Source organism: Uloborus diversus, chromosome 4, assembly GCF_026930045.1.
Source record: "Uloborus diversus isolate 005 chromosome 4, Udiv.v.3.1, whole genome shotgun sequence".
Classification (NCBI taxonomy): domain Eukaryota; kingdom Metazoa; phylum Arthropoda; class Arachnida; order Araneae; family Uloboridae; genus Uloborus; species Uloborus diversus.
In genome coordinates, this window is record NC_072734.1 from 67,806,414 (window position 1) to 67,825,389 (window position 18,976).

General features: G+C 29.9%; 1 protein-coding gene across 1 annotated transcript; it reads left to right on the plus strand.

The window, feature by feature from the left end:
- The first annotated feature begins 390 nt into the window (after nucleotides 1-390).
- LOC129220319 (eukaryotic translation initiation factor 4E-binding protein 1-like) lies at nucleotides 391-15,123 on the plus strand. Its single transcript, XM_054854719.1, has 3 exons — nucleotides 391-651; nucleotides 11,235-11,396; nucleotides 14,663-15,123. The coding sequence occupies exons 1-3, from the start codon at nucleotides 510-512 to the stop codon at nucleotides 14,698-14,700; spliced, it is 342 nt and encodes a 113-aa protein (XP_054710694.1). The 5' UTR covers nucleotides 391-509; the 3' UTR covers nucleotides 14,701-15,123.
- Nucleotides 15,124-18,976: the final 3,853 nt, after the last annotated feature.

Sequence of the window (18,976 nt, forward strand, 5' to 3'; positions counted from 1 at the left end):
TTGATGGATGGATGCAAAAACGAAGGTCTTTTACATAACAAATAAGAATTTGATAATTAAAGCGTAATACGTGAGCTACCTTCTGAATGATACACTCAAGATTAATTCATTCTACTTTCCTTTTTAAAACTAGTTTTTTTATGCAATACTGTTTTAATTTGATTTGTTAATGGAACGTCCAAAGTAGAATCCCTACTTGACTGGTCCAAGGAATCAAATTGGTTGGTGAAAAAAATTTATTTTTCCATTCTTTTTTTCCCATATTCTTCTCAATCGAAAGCAAATTAGTGATTAGTTTTATCTTACTCAAAATTTAAAATAAAACAAAAGAAAAAGAACTTTACTGCTGCTATTATTTTGTGGCAACAGTAATTATACATACTGCTTGTTTTTATGGTCTGCGTGGTAGTAGTGTGAAAGCATCGGTACTCTCATAACGACGTTGATGAATCGATATTGATAGTATTATTTCAAATATCTTGTATATTTTTGTAAATATTTTTATAATAATGAATAACAACTCTCCTACAAGGAAGAGCAGTAACAATCGAGAAATTCCATCTCGTCGCGTTGTAATTAATGATGCGTCTCAGTTACCTATAGACTACTCTTCTACTCCTGGTGGAACCATTTTTGCAACTACACCAGGCGGTTCGTAATTTTTTTTTTTCGTAATGTAATATTTCATATTGAAATTTCCCCCTTTTTATACTGTTGTATTAACCCGTAATGCTTGATTGTAGCACAACATATGTTCTGTTTTGATCCAAGCATGTGACTTTGTTTTGGTGCGCTTCGTTGTTTGCGGAAACTGGATGCAGAGCTGATACGCAAACATAATGATAAGCATTTGTAAAGTTGCAGAAAGGATTCTCTAATTACGAAACTGAAATTTATTCTGTGCTGTTTCCTTTGTATTTTTCTCGCATTATTGTTAAATCGTGCGATTTAAATGTGAAACACGCCCATTTAGCGGGGATTTAAATCCCTTGCACTAAATTAATCCTTCTGGCAAGAAATTACGATTCGCTTATTTTCAATTGTTGTAAAATTAATTACAACAATGATTTCATTTCAGTTTTAAATTTACTCAATAAAAATGTTAAGTGTGCAAAATAAAATTGCATTTCATGTCGATGTCTATTTAATCCAGTATCGTGTTCCCCAGCAGATGTGCAATGCTGTTCGTGTTCTTTTGATATTTTAATGCTAAAATTCTACTTAACTACAGGGAATAGAAACGAATTTTTTTTGGTTTATGGAAATTGTAATCAAGTTTAACTACCAGTGTTTTGCAAACCATATGCTGTTTAAAAAGTTATTCAGTTAGTGACAAAAAATAAAACATGTAAAAAATTTGTTGTAACATAATTAACGAGTTTTTTTTTTTTTTTTTTAATTTACAAAGTAGCAAACAGAATTACTCTTCAATCAGGGATGGGTTTAGGACTGTCCAAAACTGGTTTAGAACAGGACAAGTGGTTTTTATCGTCCAAAACTATGCTAAAGCTAAAGGGCTGTAATGTAATTAATTCATCAGTATTTGATAATATTTTTCTCTGAAATGTTCGAGTTCATTTAAAAAATATTTTCCTTAAAAAAATTGCTAGTTTCATAAAAACTTCATTATGTAAGTTGGTAGAATTATGAAAGGAAATTCACAACACTATCAAGACAACTATTATCAGTTCCATTTATAACTCAAAGGAATGTTACCTATTAAAGTGCAAAAAGAAAAAGCTTAATTTTTTTAATGGTTTTTGCATATAAGTTTACATGATGAAAACTAAAAATCTTTTTTAAATTTCGATTAAAGAGTAAATAATTGGTGGTTAAATATATGCACTTATATTTTAAAATTTGTGCACTTTCTTTTTTTAATTCATATTTTTAATCTAATACATTTTGTAATTATAAAAAAAATTGTCATTTATTTCATTTAAGTGAACTGTTGCACTATATTTTGAAAACTTTCATTTGCACCCATGCAAAAATGTCAAAAAATTTGGTTGTTATTATGAAGAAGAAAAAAAAAAAAAAAAAAACTCATACATACAAATTGAAATTTTAATTGAAGAATTCAACTTCTATATAACAGGATGAGATTTAGCTGTACAAATAAGTTATATATATATTTTTTTCTTGAATATTCACATACAATAAATATTAAATATAAAACAAAACTCTGTTTTGATACTTTCTCACAAAATAGTTTTTTTAGAAATGTAGTTTTGGACACTTTCTGATGATTTTGGAAAGGACGGTAAAAAACGTACCAACCCTGTACTTAAATTAATTATAAAATTATAATTTTTCTAGAAGCATAGCTTGCTGTATATACTATCAGTTAAGAATTTTGTTCCACAAAACATTTTTGTTTAAAACTTTATAAGACTTGGCTTGAAACATCACTTGTTATCAGCTGTTTCACGAAAGATGATTGTTCATACATAGGACTCTCAGCTTTACGAACTGTTGCTGAGGCTTCTTTTTAGTAATTTTCCAGCCAAATAGTTAAAAAGGGCAAAGTCAATAATGGATATCTATCCCGGTTTTTGAGGTCATATTCAACATTTTTTGGAGGTCATAGCATCAGCAGTGTTAAAAGCCTTTAATACAGCCCAGTTTTACAAAAAAAAAAAAAAAGAAAAATCATGAGCCACGCCCTTTAACCCCATCATACACTTCTTTTGACGCGCCCCCCCCCCCCCCCCACTTATTTGGTGCACCAACTTCTATGCTTAAAATAAAAGTAAGGAAAGAACTTCTGTTTTTTACCATGAAATTTTGTGAAAAGCCTAATTTTAAGTAATAATTTTAAAGTAGTAACACAATATTATATGTTTTTTTTTTTGTATTAAACTAGTTGAGACCTAGTACCTAAATAAAAGCAAAAATATTAATCGCTATTTCAAACCATTTTCAATAAACTCACTCTAGAAAATGATGTTTTACCAAGCTCGCAATTGAAAAAATGGAAAAATCCCATGCAAGAGGCCTAATAAATTTTTGATCTGAAAAGTTGTTCATTTACTTTATGTTTATTTTCTTTCCTTTTCAACTCCAGCTTTCATGCTTTTTTTTAAACCAACAGAAATTCAAAATGCGTCCTTTGGACTTTGCAGAATGATCAGTTTTAAAATTTCAAACAAAAATATCTGCCCTAAAATAAATATATCAATATATTTATATATATATATATATATATCAATATATTCATGTCAAATCAACCAAAAGAAAATAATTTTAAAATCGACCATCTCAGATTTTTATAATTTTCAGGGATTATACTGCTCGCGCGACATTCTAAATTCAGATCTACTTTTTTTAAAAAATCTCTCTTTTGGTTAATAAGTTATTAATTTTTCTAATCTGTAAAAATGTTTTTTTACTCATCTGTTGTGCTTAAAAATGCTACACTTTTAGTTGTATAAAGTCGGTACAGTTGGTTAATAGCTCATTGTAAAGAGAATTGCATAAGCTTTAATTTGACATGCAACTTGCATATGGTTCTTAAATTTTTAATTTTTTTTAATTTTAAAATTTAAATTTTTTAAAATATGTTTTTTTTTTAATTTTGAAAAAATATATGTTTTTTAATATGCTTTTTAGTTAATACATCCAAAAAATTTCACAGTAGGGACATGATGGAATCAGCCATTATATAGCAAATAATGCAATGAGTGCTATTTAGCATTTTCTTTTAAAATTAAAAAAAAACAATAGATAATACTTTTTTTCATGCACAAAACTATTTTTAACAATTAAAATTTCTTTCAAGATATACATGTTTTAATTAATTTTAATAATACAGTAAAACCTGTAAAGTTGACCACCTTTGTAAGTTGACCACCTGTCTATGTTGACCGCTTTTGTCAGGAACGGAATTAGTCCTATCTTGTATAATGAAGGAGAACCTCTGTAACTTGACCACCTTTCTATCTTGACCACCTGTCTAACTTGACCACTAATGTACCCCAAATTTGGTTTGGAGTACTGTAAAAAACCCTTTGTAAGTTGACCACTTGGTTTATTTTTTAAAAATTAATTTAGCAAATTATTTTATTATTTTTTTATAGCTTTCCAGGAATATTTTTGGTGCCAGACCAGCATTTTACCAACTAAATAAAACAGCAACATAACTAAACCTCCTTATAAGTTTAACCACATTGGAAAACTACTAAGAACCCTTTTATTCTCCAAACTTGTTTTTCTTTTGTTGTTCTATTTGAGATTACCTTTTGTACTCTCTGTTCAATGAAAACATGTGTCAGTAGAAAAGTACAAAGTATTTATTTCCACTTGCAATGTTTTGTGGTAACACTGGAATTGTGCCAGAGTAAAAGTTACTTGCATTGCAGTATTTCTAGTGCAAGGGATAAAGAAATGGTACATTTTCAACTGCCATATTGAACTAGGAGAGTTCATCACCTTGTTGCTCTTTCTGTTATAGTTTTACATAAAATGGCTTCAAAAAGAAAGTTAGTTGAACGTGAGATTGATAAAAAGTATGAAGTATTAAAATTAATTGAAAAGGGAGAAACCCAGAGAAAATTAGCTGACACATATGGAATTTCCAAAACTAGTGTCTAATAAGTGCGCCAAACTTCAATGAGGAGTTATTTTTTTGAAAAGTAGATCATCATGGTTATAAATGTATTAAATGTATATGAGAAAAAAAAAAAAAAAAAAATTGTTATTTTTGATTAGCTATGAATTTTTTGGAACTATTAATATCAAATAACTTTTTATAAACAATGATTTTTTTTGATCAATTTACTGAAATTTTAAATTTACATGACACATTATACGTCATTCTGAGAAAATAACCTCTAAAAATATTTGAATAACATTTTAAATTATTGTTTCAAAGTAATGTTAAACAATGAATGTGAGTTGAACGGAGATAGTAAGTGTCAATTTGTCAAAAATTGAATACATGGTGCAAGAAATGTCAAAAAAAGAAAAAAACATTAACCCCCTTTATAAGTTGACCACCTGTCTAAGTTGACCACCAAAGTACTGCACCGCAAGTGGTCAACTTACACAGGTTTCACTGTATTATAAAAATTTTGCAGTAAAGCTATAAATAGTTCAGTTAGTTAACCTTTAAATTTCAAAAATATATTACATTTTGGTTGTCTTGATTCTTTTGAAGTTCAGTAAACAGGATTAGCACAGAAACTTCAAGAGGGACTAATTTTGAAAAGTATAAATGCAAAGAATTCGATAGTACATAGGGTTGGCAAGTTTCTGCCGAGGTGGTTAAAACCACTGGTAGAAACCAGTTAAAAACGGCATGGCAAAAACCACTTTGCGAGAGAAACTGGCAAAAACTCACAAAATGAAAAAGTAATTCTTGATATGCAACAGAAAATGCATGGAAAAAATAATTAATTGTTAACCAAAGTACTGTAATTTTATTACAAAATTATCACAATTCAAAATCAAATGTTACATTGTTTGGACCCTGCAATTGCCTCTTAAAAAAGGTGGTTTCAAAAATCTAAACAGGTTCTCAATTTACTACGCACAAATAAGAAATTTTAGAATATTCTTAAAACAGAAGAGCTAGCAGACAATGCATCAAGGAGCAAGCAATGTTCATGAAACTTTCATCTATTGTATAACTGGTCTACCATGTAGTAACTGGGGTTGTGGTAAAAATTTGACTGGAAAAATAAGTTTTGAGAAATGGGGCCAATTTGTTTTGCAAAGCTGTGACATTAGGTACAAAATTTAGGCAAGTAAAATTCTGGCACTTTCTTCTTGAAGGACATGACATGATAATTTCAATCACAAACAATTTAGAGGAAGCATATAAGTGAGCAAATTACAATCAGTAATGCCTGTTTAATTCTGTATGTCACTCCTCTTTCCTAAGCAGCCCTGTATGATTTTTTATCCTTTGTTAAATTAATCCAAATAGTACGAGCCTCTGCAATTGGAAAGTTCTCTTTCTGAACTAAATCAAGGGCACTAGCATGGGATTTTATTTTTTAAATGATGAAATGATGTTTAATTTTTTAGTTTACTTAAACAAATATCATTTACTAATTGCTTGAGTTATTAAAAGACATTTTTAAGTTTTTGCCGGTTTTTTACCGGTTATAACCAGTTTCTGCCACTGGCACGGCAAAAACTAGTTTCTGCCGGCAGAAAGCCAACCCTGAAAATACCATTGTGCAGAAAATTCTTTCATCTCCTCAATTTGTAAAGTAGCTTTTTACTCGCCTTTGTACTTTCCGATTCTGTGAGATTATAAACCCTTCCAGTTTATGTTCTAGGGTCAACTTTGGTTTGTACTTCAGTTTTATTTACTATCAATACATCAGGAATATACGGATACTTAAAAGAGAGAGAGAGGAAGTAGGGGGGGAAGGTCCATGAGGTTGTATAAAATCTCCTCATTTTCAATGCCTAAAACACAACCTAGCTACCATTCATTATTTCATACAACATGGTACGAAACCAACTATATCATTCAAGTCCAAATCATCAGCATCATCATGTTTGCTTATCTCTTTTGTGTGTTGTGAAAAGGAATAATATTTAGCAAAAACTGCTTTTGTTTGTTTTCACACTTGTCTAAACAAGCTGCTGGGCAATTCCATGGTAAAAAAAATGAAGAAAAATTTCTCAGTTTTAATTCCATTTACCAAATATAAACTGTTCCAAAATGATCAAATTTATTTACAAGATACTTACTACATCCCACTGAATTAAAAAAATGTTAGTTTTTCAAAATAGATCCCTAAAGTATAATTTAAAAAAATTTAAAGAGTTGGTGTCGGAGGTAAACACACAAATAGTAAAATTGATGGTTTACTTAAAAATTACTAAAAGTCTGTGAATTGGCTTACATTTTAATTTTAAAAACAGCTTAATTCTAAAGTACACTTATGATTGAAGCATATTTCACAGTTTTCAAATGATATTATAAAGAATAAAATTATTTAAAAAAATATTTTTAGCTTGGTGTCGGACGTAAATTTTCGGTGTCGGACGTAAATTGTTCATATTGGATGTAAACTATTGCTCTTAAGTGTAAATACATAACAATGATTACAGTTATAAATATGTAAATTATAGGTTACATATACTGAAACAAAATTTACCAAGTAAATTCAAAAGTAGGGTTGATTGGGGGAAGTGGGACACTGGTGTAAGTGGATCACCCCCCCAAAAACTGAAATATCCATATGGTTTTTATACTTTTTTACATTGATCATGTCATGGTTCATCATAGTGATTAGTTTTGCATATATTTGGGTTAAGTGGAATTTTTTTCTAGGTCAGAGAACTTAGTCAAAAAAAAAAAAAATCTGAACAATATTTTTTGGCGAGTTTAAGCAGCATTTTTTAAAGAAGTGTTTCCCGGTTAGCATTTATTTTTTTATGATCATTAAACATTCATATGCAGTTTAACTTAAAGTGCATACTGCAGTCAGAATTTTTAAGTAAAATATTATTAAAAACTGTTTTAGAGGAGGGGCCCCCACTTACCACGTAAAATTTTGCTATAAGACGTCCCCACACTATGGGGTAAGTAGTCTCCCCCCCCCCCCAACAGTGAGAATTTGAAAATCAAAAGCAACTTTGATGAAGTATTAGTGAAATACAAGACAACTATGATGACTTAGTAGGAATTGATAGTTCAGCTACAAAAGCTGGTGATTAGTTATTTGTGAAACTTACATGAAAGAAAACCATCAAGATTTATATGGGTTGAATGTTGATAATGGTTCTTCCTTAGCCAACTTTACATAGACGCAGTCATTTAGTGTTTCTAATTTCTTTTTACACTTATAGTTTTAGCAAATTTGCCAAAATTGATCTTAATCAACTGTATCACATTCATTCAACACACCTTTTCTCAAAAGGGTCCTACTTACCCCTATCAACCCTAAATGTATATATATACAATAAATTCACTAAGTTGTTTTTTATGCATGTTTCACTTTAACTTTTACAAAATGAAAATAGGTTACATCAAAGAGATTGAAATTCTTACTTTGTACCCAAAAATACATGTATGTAGCTTTAAATTTATTGGCTCAGCATAATTAACTGCCCATTTTGGTGTCGGACGTAAAACACTTAATGTACCCCAGAGGAATTCTTTTACAAATCAAAATGAATTATATTTTGACACATTTTTGCAACATCACCAGCAACACTCTGTATCTTTAAATGGTTATTCATCTCAATTCATAATATTAGCATGTATTTTTTGGAAAAAACAGAATTTCTTCAAGAGTCCTCAAATATGGTTTGAAAATACTCAAGATGTTGACCTTGGTTTAACCTGCTGTAACTTATTTATAACTGAAGTGATCAAATTTTAGACAGGCATTTCAAAATATACAACTCTTTACCTTTAAAATGACGCCTCATTTGTTTACAAATTTTAATTTTGAAAATTTGATCATCTGGTTGACCTTATCATGGAATTGCCCTGCTGCATGATCTGCTGTCCTTAGATGTTCTTAATGCATTTCATTTTCAATTTTTAATTACATTTTAATTTAAATCATAATTTTTAAGTAAAATGTTACTAAATTGGAAATTGCTTAGTTAAGCGTTATTTGCTATAACTGCTGATCTCATTATGTCCCCACTCTGAAATTTTTAGTATGCATTACCTAAAACATATTAAAAAACATATATTTTTTTCAAAATTTTTAAAAGGCACTCACTTTTAAAAAATTTAAATTTGAAAAAAACTTAAAAATTCAAGAAAAATATGCAAGTTGCATGTCAAGTTAAAGCTCATGCAATTCTCTTTAAAATGAGCTATTAACCAACTGTATTGACCGCAGGGTTGGTCGGATTGGACCCAATTGGGTTGGACCCAATGGGTTTTTTTAAAAAAACCCATTATTTAGCCCACTTTTGGGTTTTTTTAAATTTTCTGAGAAATTTTAAAAAAATTAATTAATTTAAATACTTTTATAATTTAAACTTTTTTATTTGTTCTTCACCAGAAACAATGGACATAAAAAATGAATTTTGAACTTTAAAAGTATTTCTTAACTCTTAAGGGCATTAAAAAAATACTTCAAAGATTTTAATAAATATATTGAACTTTTTTCTTTAACTGGTCTCAATAAATAACTCAAATTATCTTGACTAAGTCCTGTCACGTCTGATTTTCTCAATATTTGTAGATTGTACAGAGGAAACTACTCTAGCTAAAAGGCTTTCATGTGAATTATTTTCTGCAAACCAACACGTCACAAATTTCGAAAAAATAAGGTATATTTTTTAGAAATTAACAGGTTTTTCAAACGGTCGGACAGAAAACAGAATAGGATGTACAGTATTTTCATTATCTAACGAAAAAAGTTTAATTTGTCTTACTCTGTACAGTGTACACAGAAATCGAAAAACAGGCAACATTAAATTCAAAGAAATGTCTCGATTAAGCTGGAATTCAGTAAAAATAGATTTAAACTACTTGAGGTTCTACAGTAGTTTTGCATAACAAAATGAAATACAATAAAGTAAAATGCAAAAAAAAAAAAGTAATTAAAACCGAACAATAGACTTGAGAAGTAACTTTGCCTTAACTGTTGGTAATCATGGAAACTAAAAAATCTGAAACTTCACTATTCTTGGGTTTCGTTGTCTTTTATACTTTTCTTCAGAAAACGCTGAATTTTAACTAGTTTTCCAGCTTTTTTTACCTCAAGACAATTTTTGAGCTTTGTCCATACTTATGCTGCAATATGATACAAGTTCCCCACATTTTCCCTAAAAAAAGATTAAAAAACCCACATTTCTTTTAAAAAACCCAACTTTAGTTGGGTTTTATTGGGTTTTATTTAAAAAAAAACCCTGGGTTCGTAGGCTTTTTTAAAAAAAACCCGGGTTTTTGCCAACCCTGATTGACCGGCATATTTGAGAACATTAAAACATATTTTTCTTATCAAAGCACTACTCTTACATCCTGAATTTTTTTGAAAATCGAGGACATCCTCTACCAGAAGTTTTCCCACCTTCAACATCATCTACCAGAGCTACCCTACTAAAGTGAATTCAGCGAGAACTGCTAGTGGAAGTAAACAAAGCAATGTGAGATTTGGCGATACTATTGTCTGATTTCCGATCAGATAATTGAAATGTTCCTGCAAAGGATCGGCAATCCAATGAGTAATTCATGAAAGTGGCACCAAACAGCAACCCTCTTTGTTTACTTCAGCTATAAATTTTCCCTGAGTACTACTATCTCTTGCACCAAGACAGTGGAGTGGTTCATCTACTACATGTACTAGTTATCTCCAAATTTTAATTTTTTCACTTACATCCCTTTGCTTCTCACTGCCTCAATTTTATTTCAAAAGTAGTCTTTTAGTCAAGACTGATATTAAATGATATAATCTTAGACTGCTTCAAAATGTTGAATTTGAGATTAGGAATTTATAATTAATACTACTAGAAAAAGTTACTTTTCTTAATCTGCAAGAAATGAATAAAAACTCCTTCCTTTGCCGGCATTATGAAAACATTCTTGTCTTTTTTGAAAGATTAATCTTTTATTCAAAAAGAACTTTTACTTACATTTTACATGCAGACTTAGATAAAATGAAAAGCTTTCTGCGAACATAAATCCTAACTGGAAAATTTTCTGCAAATAATTTTTTTGCCTAACTCACACTTGAATAAAGAATTAAATTTATATTCAAATATGAAAGGGACAAAAAAAAGTACTTCATTTTTTTTTCAATATATTTTGTGCTTATTTTCCATCAACTGAAGAAATTTGCCAAAACCATCATTTTTTTTCACACATGTTTTTCGAAAAGCTTTTGGAGAAATGATTTAATAGAAATAAACTGGGATTATTTTTGACATTCCCTTTAAAAAAAAAATAATAATGACATTAGCAGTTGAAAAAAAAATTCTACAGAGCCAAAAATTTTCTGTGAACGTTCGTTCGCGCGTTCGTCTATGTTATGCAAGACTGCTTACGTGATCATTCTAAAATATTTCTTTTACATTTGATCATTTTAGCTCTTTCAGTATGGATAATCAATCTTTTTTATTCTGAGAAGAATTGTTATTCCATCTTATTCATAATCAATATCCTCTTCCCTCCCTATCTTGATAAAAAAAGCTTTTTTTTTTTTAAACCTGATTTTTGTCATATTAATGATTCATTCATTTATTGCATTACTTAAAAATTATTTGTTCTTTTGCTGTAACATTTATGATCAATTTATCTTTAATAGGCACTCGTATCATATATGATAGATCCTTTTTAATGCAAATGCGGAATTCTCCAATTGCTCGAACCCCACCAAAGAATTTGCCGAATATTCCGGGAATCACTAGTCCTAATCAAAACAAACCAAAGGAAAATGGTGCTATTGTTGAAGGTGAAGGAAAGCAAGGTAAATTAATGCCTAGTTAACTAGAGATATTTATAGCTATTGCTAATGTTTTTACTTTTTGATAAAAAAAAAATAGTTTATTTTAAACTACAATCTGCAACAGAAAGATAACTTCAATGCGTTTAAGAGTAGCAATGGGGAAAAAAAGTGGTTTTGTCCACTTTTTCATGTTGTTGCTCTAGACTAGACATAGCTTCATAAAGTGTTACCCTGTACTGTCCCTTTATTGCTATTTACTAAAGATCATGCTAAGTTAACTAAGATAAGAATAACTTTTCAAAATTAGCAAATTGGAAATTTGTTTTGAAAATTGAGCCACTCAAAGAACAATGCATTTTGTTATAAAACTTGCCTTCAACTACCATTTGAATATTTTGCCAATAAATTTGTACCTTTAAAAAAAAAGTGAAGATTTTTCACCTTTTTTCTGTTGTTTACTGAGACAAAGTGAAGAATAAAATATTTTTCTAGTGAGATCTATGAAAAAAATAAAAATATTTTTGAGTAATTTAGTGATTGAAAATATTATGAGCAAATAAAAGAATGAAAATAATAGGTAATGAAGCAATAAATGAATAAAATCAATGTATGAGAAAATTAAATGCATTAATAAAGTAGTGAATGAATAAGAAAATATAAGTGAAAGAATGAATCATGTTTAATATGTGAATTATTAAATGAAAGAATAAATAAATTAAGCATTAAATGAATATACGTAAGTGAATTAATAAATGATTGAATAAGTAAACAAAATGAACTATTTCACTTTAAATTATTTTAAGTTTTAAGCTCTCATTCAATATTCTTAGTGATGAAAGAATATTGTGTATCATATTAGGCCTTTTTTTGGAAAAAAAAAAGAAATTGCTTATACTTGTAGAACTATGGAAAAAAATTGTATGATTTGTTGTAACTGGCAATTTTTTTGGATTTATCGATGCATTTTCTTTGAAATAAATATTAAATTGAATATTTCACTATTTATATTTCATCTGCGTATCACTAGTCATTGTTGCATTAATTATTTTCTAGTTATAATAATAACTCAAGTCATTATATTTTGCTTTAATTTGCATTTTTTTGAAAGATTTGCAAAGCTTTGCTCGGGTGGTTTCAATTTTATTTTCATAATACACTTAGACGATGTTGTGAAAAATGTTTGTGTTTTCTGAAAAAGTTACGTGCCATGACTCATGAAAAGTTGTAAGCAGAAGTCATGGAAAACCATGGATTTGAAAACTAAATGTAGCAAATACGCTACATTGAAAGAATAAAAGTAATTACTGTATGGCAGTAGAAGGCGAACCCAATCTAATAAGCTTATTGGAGAGCCGTAACGCATTTACACTGAAAATATCATTTGAGACACAACAGAGCAACTTGATATTGGACCTCTCATCACCATTTTTGATAGAAGTTTTTTAAAATCTTGTGAAATGCTTCAGCAAAAAAAAAAAAAAAATTAAAGCATTGTTTTGTTTTGGCAGTTGAGATGGTTGAAAATGCAGCCATCGCAAAAAATCTGATAATTTATGAATTATGGTCAAATAATAATAATGTATGCATTCCAAATGAGCAGAAATAATAGGAGAAAATATTCTCTTTTTTTAAATTGACAAAACATAGTCAGACAATTCAGGAATAAAATGTATCTTAAATTCTAAAAAGTAAAATAAAAATGTGGAATTAAATCTTTCATTAAATCATTTCACCCCTAATATTAAGGTGAAGTGCTAACCATTTATCATTTCAAATGTTCATAAGTTTTTTCACATATTTTTTAATTTTATATCATTTAAAAAGTTTTTAATCTCTGATGAAATTCCAATCAAATGTACTATTTATGATGCAATTTCAAATACTAAACGTAATGTTCAAAGCAATCTTTGCTATTTCAAATTTACATCATATGTGCTTGGTTTAAAATGTATAATTCTGTCTTCAAAAGTTAAAGAAGTAAAAAATTAAATATACATTAAAGTATTGTTTATAGGTCTTTTTTCCAAATGACCTGTAATTAAAATATTCTCAAATAACTTGGATTTTTTAACTCTCTTAATGTAAATTTATTCAACCGTTATATTTTGGATTCTAAATTTTTTTTTTTATTTAATTATTTTAAATTACTTTTAAAAAAAACAATTAATGCAATTATGTCACATTTATTTGGTAAATTTAGAGGACTAAAGCTTTGCTATATATATATATATATATGAAATATTTTTCAATTTTGAAACTTTTTTTTATTTTAATTCTTACATGAAAGTGTTAGCTCAAATATTCCTAAGCAACATCTGTCGGATCATTGAAAGATGTTGCTTAGGAATATTTGATTGAAATCTTCTGTTTGATTTCTGTGTCACTATATGAAGGTAACATTGACGCAGGCCACTTTAACACGCTTGGCTATAAGCAATGTACCTCAGAAAAAAGCTTCAGCTAAAAATTTTAGTATGAGGTGTTGCCCTCGAGTAAACGAGCTGATGTATGCATCACATGACTTCCTTTTACACCAATTTAATGTTATTTCTCCATTATTGGCAATTTTAATGTGAGTCAATAGTTAACTCTCTAAATATCACCAACAGTGGCCAAATTGAAACCAGATTTAAATTTTTTTAAAAAATCACCTAATTTGTCATCAAGTTGGCAACAAACCCTGCCGACCAAAAGACTGGTGATATGTCGCCAAATTATAACACCACTTGAGTTTGCATCGAAATTAACAAAAATTCCCCCTATAAAGATGCAAAAAACCCTTTTAGAAACATCCAAATGCAACCAAAAGGGGAGGTGCACAACTAGTCCCCACTAGGAGTCTACGTACCAAATTTCAACTTTCTAAGACATACCGTTCTTGAGTTATGCGACATACATACGGACGTCACAAGAAAACTCATTGTAATTAACTCAGGAATTGTCAAAATGGAAAATTCGAGGGTCTATACGTTCTTAGGCACTTATCCGTGTGTGGTCGGATTGAAAAAAAAAACTCAACATTCATTCAGGGGTGAGCAAAATGGAAATGATTTTTGGGGGAAATTTTTTTCGTGAATACAATACTTCCTTTTTTGTAAAAGGAAGTAAAAACAGTTGGGGATTTCTGCCCTTTTGTGTTATAAAATAATATATTTTATCAATTATATGGTTTTAAAATATGTTTTATGTATTTAGCATTTCACATGTATGTTTCATTATGTATATTATGTGTTTCATTATGTATTAACATTCATTATCATCCTTAATGAATATTTCCATTCTTTCAGAAAACCATGAAGAAGTCTTGTTCACTATGGATGTGTGAAGCATCTACATTTTCAAAACTTAACAGCTGAAACCTTGGATATCCCGTGCCATTGTAACGTCATGATTTAAAACTGAGAGCTGCCCGGTTCAAGAAGTGTCAACTTCTGTGCATCACAGTGTTATTTTGTGATTTGCCATATTTGTTACATGTTTTTCCCCTTTTTTACTATGTTTTGTGGAATTAAAAGCATACCATGCTTTATTTTGTTCATATAACAATGAGTTTGTTAAATCTCATGTACTGTTGTTTTCTCAGAAATGGCTGATGAACTTGTTATGTGTTCAGTACTATTGTTATAAGAAGTTATGATTTGTGTTACGATATACTTATTTCTTTATTAATTTACTTGTTAAGTTGCATGGCCAAGGTTAACAGAAATAAAGATCGCTTTTTAATAAAAGTCGTTATTTTCCGGTTGAATTCGTGTTCCTTTTTTTCACAATGCAATAAAACTTCATAACACATAACCAGTATTTATAAACCACACTAGCTTAATACCCGGCGTTGCCCGGGTGCTTCTCAATGCAACATATCTTTTAGATAATTAAATGGAGGAATTCTATCTAAATGACAGTAAAAACCTGCGTTCACACCACTCTAGGCTCAAATTTTCAAGACTGTAAATAGCACAGAAAGTTGAGCATTTGCACAAAAAATAGCATCAAGTAAAAACGAAAAAGCATGAGGCATGTTATTGAGGTTATGTCAACAATGTTCTTTGGTTCTGTCGTGTCCACTGGCACGTTGTCTGCAGTTGAAACAGACGGACGGTACATCCATTGTCTTAATGCAGAGACAAATGATTGTTTTGCATATCTTGTGGGACAACCTTTTACGTGGTGCTTTGAATACAAAAACCCGTTGTGCTGTTTTTGAAGGTTTTGTATACTTCAAGCATGTTGTAGTACTCTTCACATACATTTTATTCTGGAAAAAAAAATGGAATGCCTTCCTAGAAAGAGTCGTGAGTAAAATTCAATGGCTTTTATCAGTTATAAATATATGCAAAATATGACACCGTTACAATATTTTCAGATATAAAAATCATCCTCAATTGCCCAAAAGCTAAACAGATAGTGCACTGTACAGAAAATAAGGAATCCGGTCATTGTTATTAATAGTCATTAACGTTCCGTTTCACGGATTTTCTGGCGGTGTTTTTACTTTCACGGTTTCACGTGTTAGGTAGACTCATTTTATAAGTTTTTGTAAGTGTTCAGGTATGCAAGCACATTCCGTAGAAAACTGTCACTTAGTATAAATAATTTCACAAAATGTGTCTGTTTGCTCTTTCCGTGTAGATTTAGTAGCATGCCATGTAGTAAAATTGGATAAGTGTAAGTTGCATAAAAAGACGTACGTAAACTACATTTTATTTTCTTATATTTATGTCAAATTTCTATTTTCGTAGGCGAAAATGAGTTAGACATTAATATTGGTGTCTTGCAACGATTCAAAATTTGTCTTGATTAAAATTTTATTTCCAATTTTTAAAACCTCACATTTTTGCCTTAAATGTTGTACATGATAACTCAAACTGATGCAGGTATTAAGAGCACTTATTTAAGTTTGCTGCTCTAAAGTATTCCTTTGAGAATATCGAAATTTTAATTTACATAGGCACAGTCGTAATGAGGGGTAGGAATGGTTCCACTGAATAATAGTTACCATAGATATAGTTACAGTTATTATTTTAAGTTACATTAAGCATTAAAAATGGAGTACGTGAACACGAACTTATGGAACAAACTATATAAAACCCCTCAATTGAACTGCCTTATAAAGAAATAGGCGTACACATTTTGGTCACTATCTGCGTCATTTCTTTTCTTTTTTTTTTATTTGTAAGCCATGAAATTAAAAGAAAGAAAAAAACTGTCTTGTTTCTACTGACAACTGTATTATAGACATTTTTTTGTTTATGTTTTACAAAAGCTTGTTGCACATTCTGTTCCCCATATCCGCAGCTTCAAAACGAAGGGAATGTATTTCCACGTTTAGAAACGTAATCCAAACACTAAAAAGTTAAATTATTCAAAAAATTTTAATTTGTAAATTTAACTCAAATCTTGCTCTTAAATACAATTCTCAGTCCCCGTTCCAGCAGCAAAATGAAATACATTTTTGAGTGAACCCAACCTTAAGCATGCAACATAAAGCTATCTATATGGGAAAAAGGTAATTTTCACATGCATTTAAAGTACTTGATCGCCTGCCCTTCTGACTTATTGATCGTTATACAGAACTTAAGTCTTACTAGAGATTTTAATTTCTTGAAGTTTAAAGAATGATGTATTGCGATTAGTGGTTATACGTGAGATACAAATTGTTTCACCTTATTCCTCCACTGTGAACAGAGTTGCTTCTATAACACTGATACGTATCCATTTTTATCTTACAGCATTTTTTCAGTGACGGTTGAATTACTTAGTGAAAGTTACAAACAGTAATATTTTTCGATTGTTTACAATAAAAGTTATCGAACTGAGAGTCTTGCAACTGGAAATGGAGCTTTGCTCAACTAATTTCACGATGAAGACTAAAACGAAAAAACTTTATAATGTGGCGTAATATTTCATCATGCCCATTTCAGTAGCAATCTTTTCGTGTCAAAAGTTTCCTCATATCCGCTAACTGGTTTAAAATTATTGCTAGTCAGCGAAGATGCTTCAGGTGTACTATTGCTTCGAGCGTTAAAGTAATATAAAATTTTAAATGATTAAGAAATTTGTTTACGCAAAAAATGGAGACATTTTATGCATTTTAAAAGTTTAAATGTAAATTAATATTTCTTTACATTTTTAAAACTTTAAACTTTTACCCTTCTAAAACTATGAATTCCGCCGCATTAAATGTTCGTGTGGTTTCGAGTCTAAAGGTGCACAGTCTTTTACTCTACCACACATTTGCAATCCTAGTATGATAGTTTATGTACATGTAATGAACCCCATGACTATCCCCCTCGCCCTTGAAAGATAAATTAAATCTGCGCTACTATGCACAAAAATCATTATTTTGCAATTCATTAGCCATATTAGTATTTTTACCCCTGGTCTCTGATAACGTGGAGCGATTTCTGTGAAACTTAGGTCAACTGAATTAGGTAAATCATGGAATAGTATAAATAACATATACATATTGATTTGTTTAAGGATAATACATCCTAAATTATATTTCCGATACAGTGATGTCGTTTCAATATAAATTTAGTATTCTAATTGTAAACTGTTGAAGATTGTACTTCGATAATAGCTATCTCATTTTGTTGTTTTCTGTGCTGTTCAGATCAAAATTTCGTTTACTCTTACGGTATTATTACTTGAAAACTTATTAGCGAAATGCGCAAGCAGATTGAAGAAGAAACACCGATGGTGATTTCAATGCATCCCTGTGTTTTAGCAGGGTGCATTTTAAGAACTACTGAAAGACAGCATTTCTTTTTTGTTCGGTTTCTTGCCAAACATGCTATACGTTTGTCGCTAATCGACATTAACAGCCATTGTTGAGGATACTTTTTGTGTTGATTGCATTTAAAATATCTCCTGGTGGTTATATGTCGTTAGCCATTTTCATTTGTTTTGAATCAAGGTTCACAAATACCGATATAGTTGAATCGAATTACTTAAAGATTTGACGTAAATAAAGCAATAGTATAAAGAAAGTTTACAAATTGCAAATTAATTTGATAAGGATCATAGAACATTAAATAAAATTTCTGTTGCAAGGATGAAATAGATGTGATTTTAATAAAAGTAGTCTAATGTTGAAACAGTCGAAGATTGTACGTCAATATTGAATGCAATACTATTACTTACTTATGATTGTATTTTCCTTCTATTAACGGGATAAACACTGATCAAAAATTACACGAAGCCTTACTGTTGCGGATTTTACAATTAAACAATACTTAAAACTTATAATTAAACGGTAGCATTCAAATTAAGTAGCACCATGAGTAGCATCAATGGACCCCTGGGGCCTCGTTGGGCGCAGTTTAAGAAACGATGTACAGCATCATTTATTATATCTACGGCTTTCTCGCCAAACATGCTTCAACGCTCATCGCTAAACGGCATTGACAACCATCGTTTAGGATACGTTTTGTGTTGGTTGCATTTAAAATAGCTCCTTATATATATAACCAACATATACCGGTGGTTATATGTTGATAACTGTTTTCATTTGCTTTGAACCAAGGCTCACAAATTTAACGATTAAAGTCAATCTTTGAAGAAACTTCATTTAGGGCAGTTTTTTTACGGGCTTTTCATTT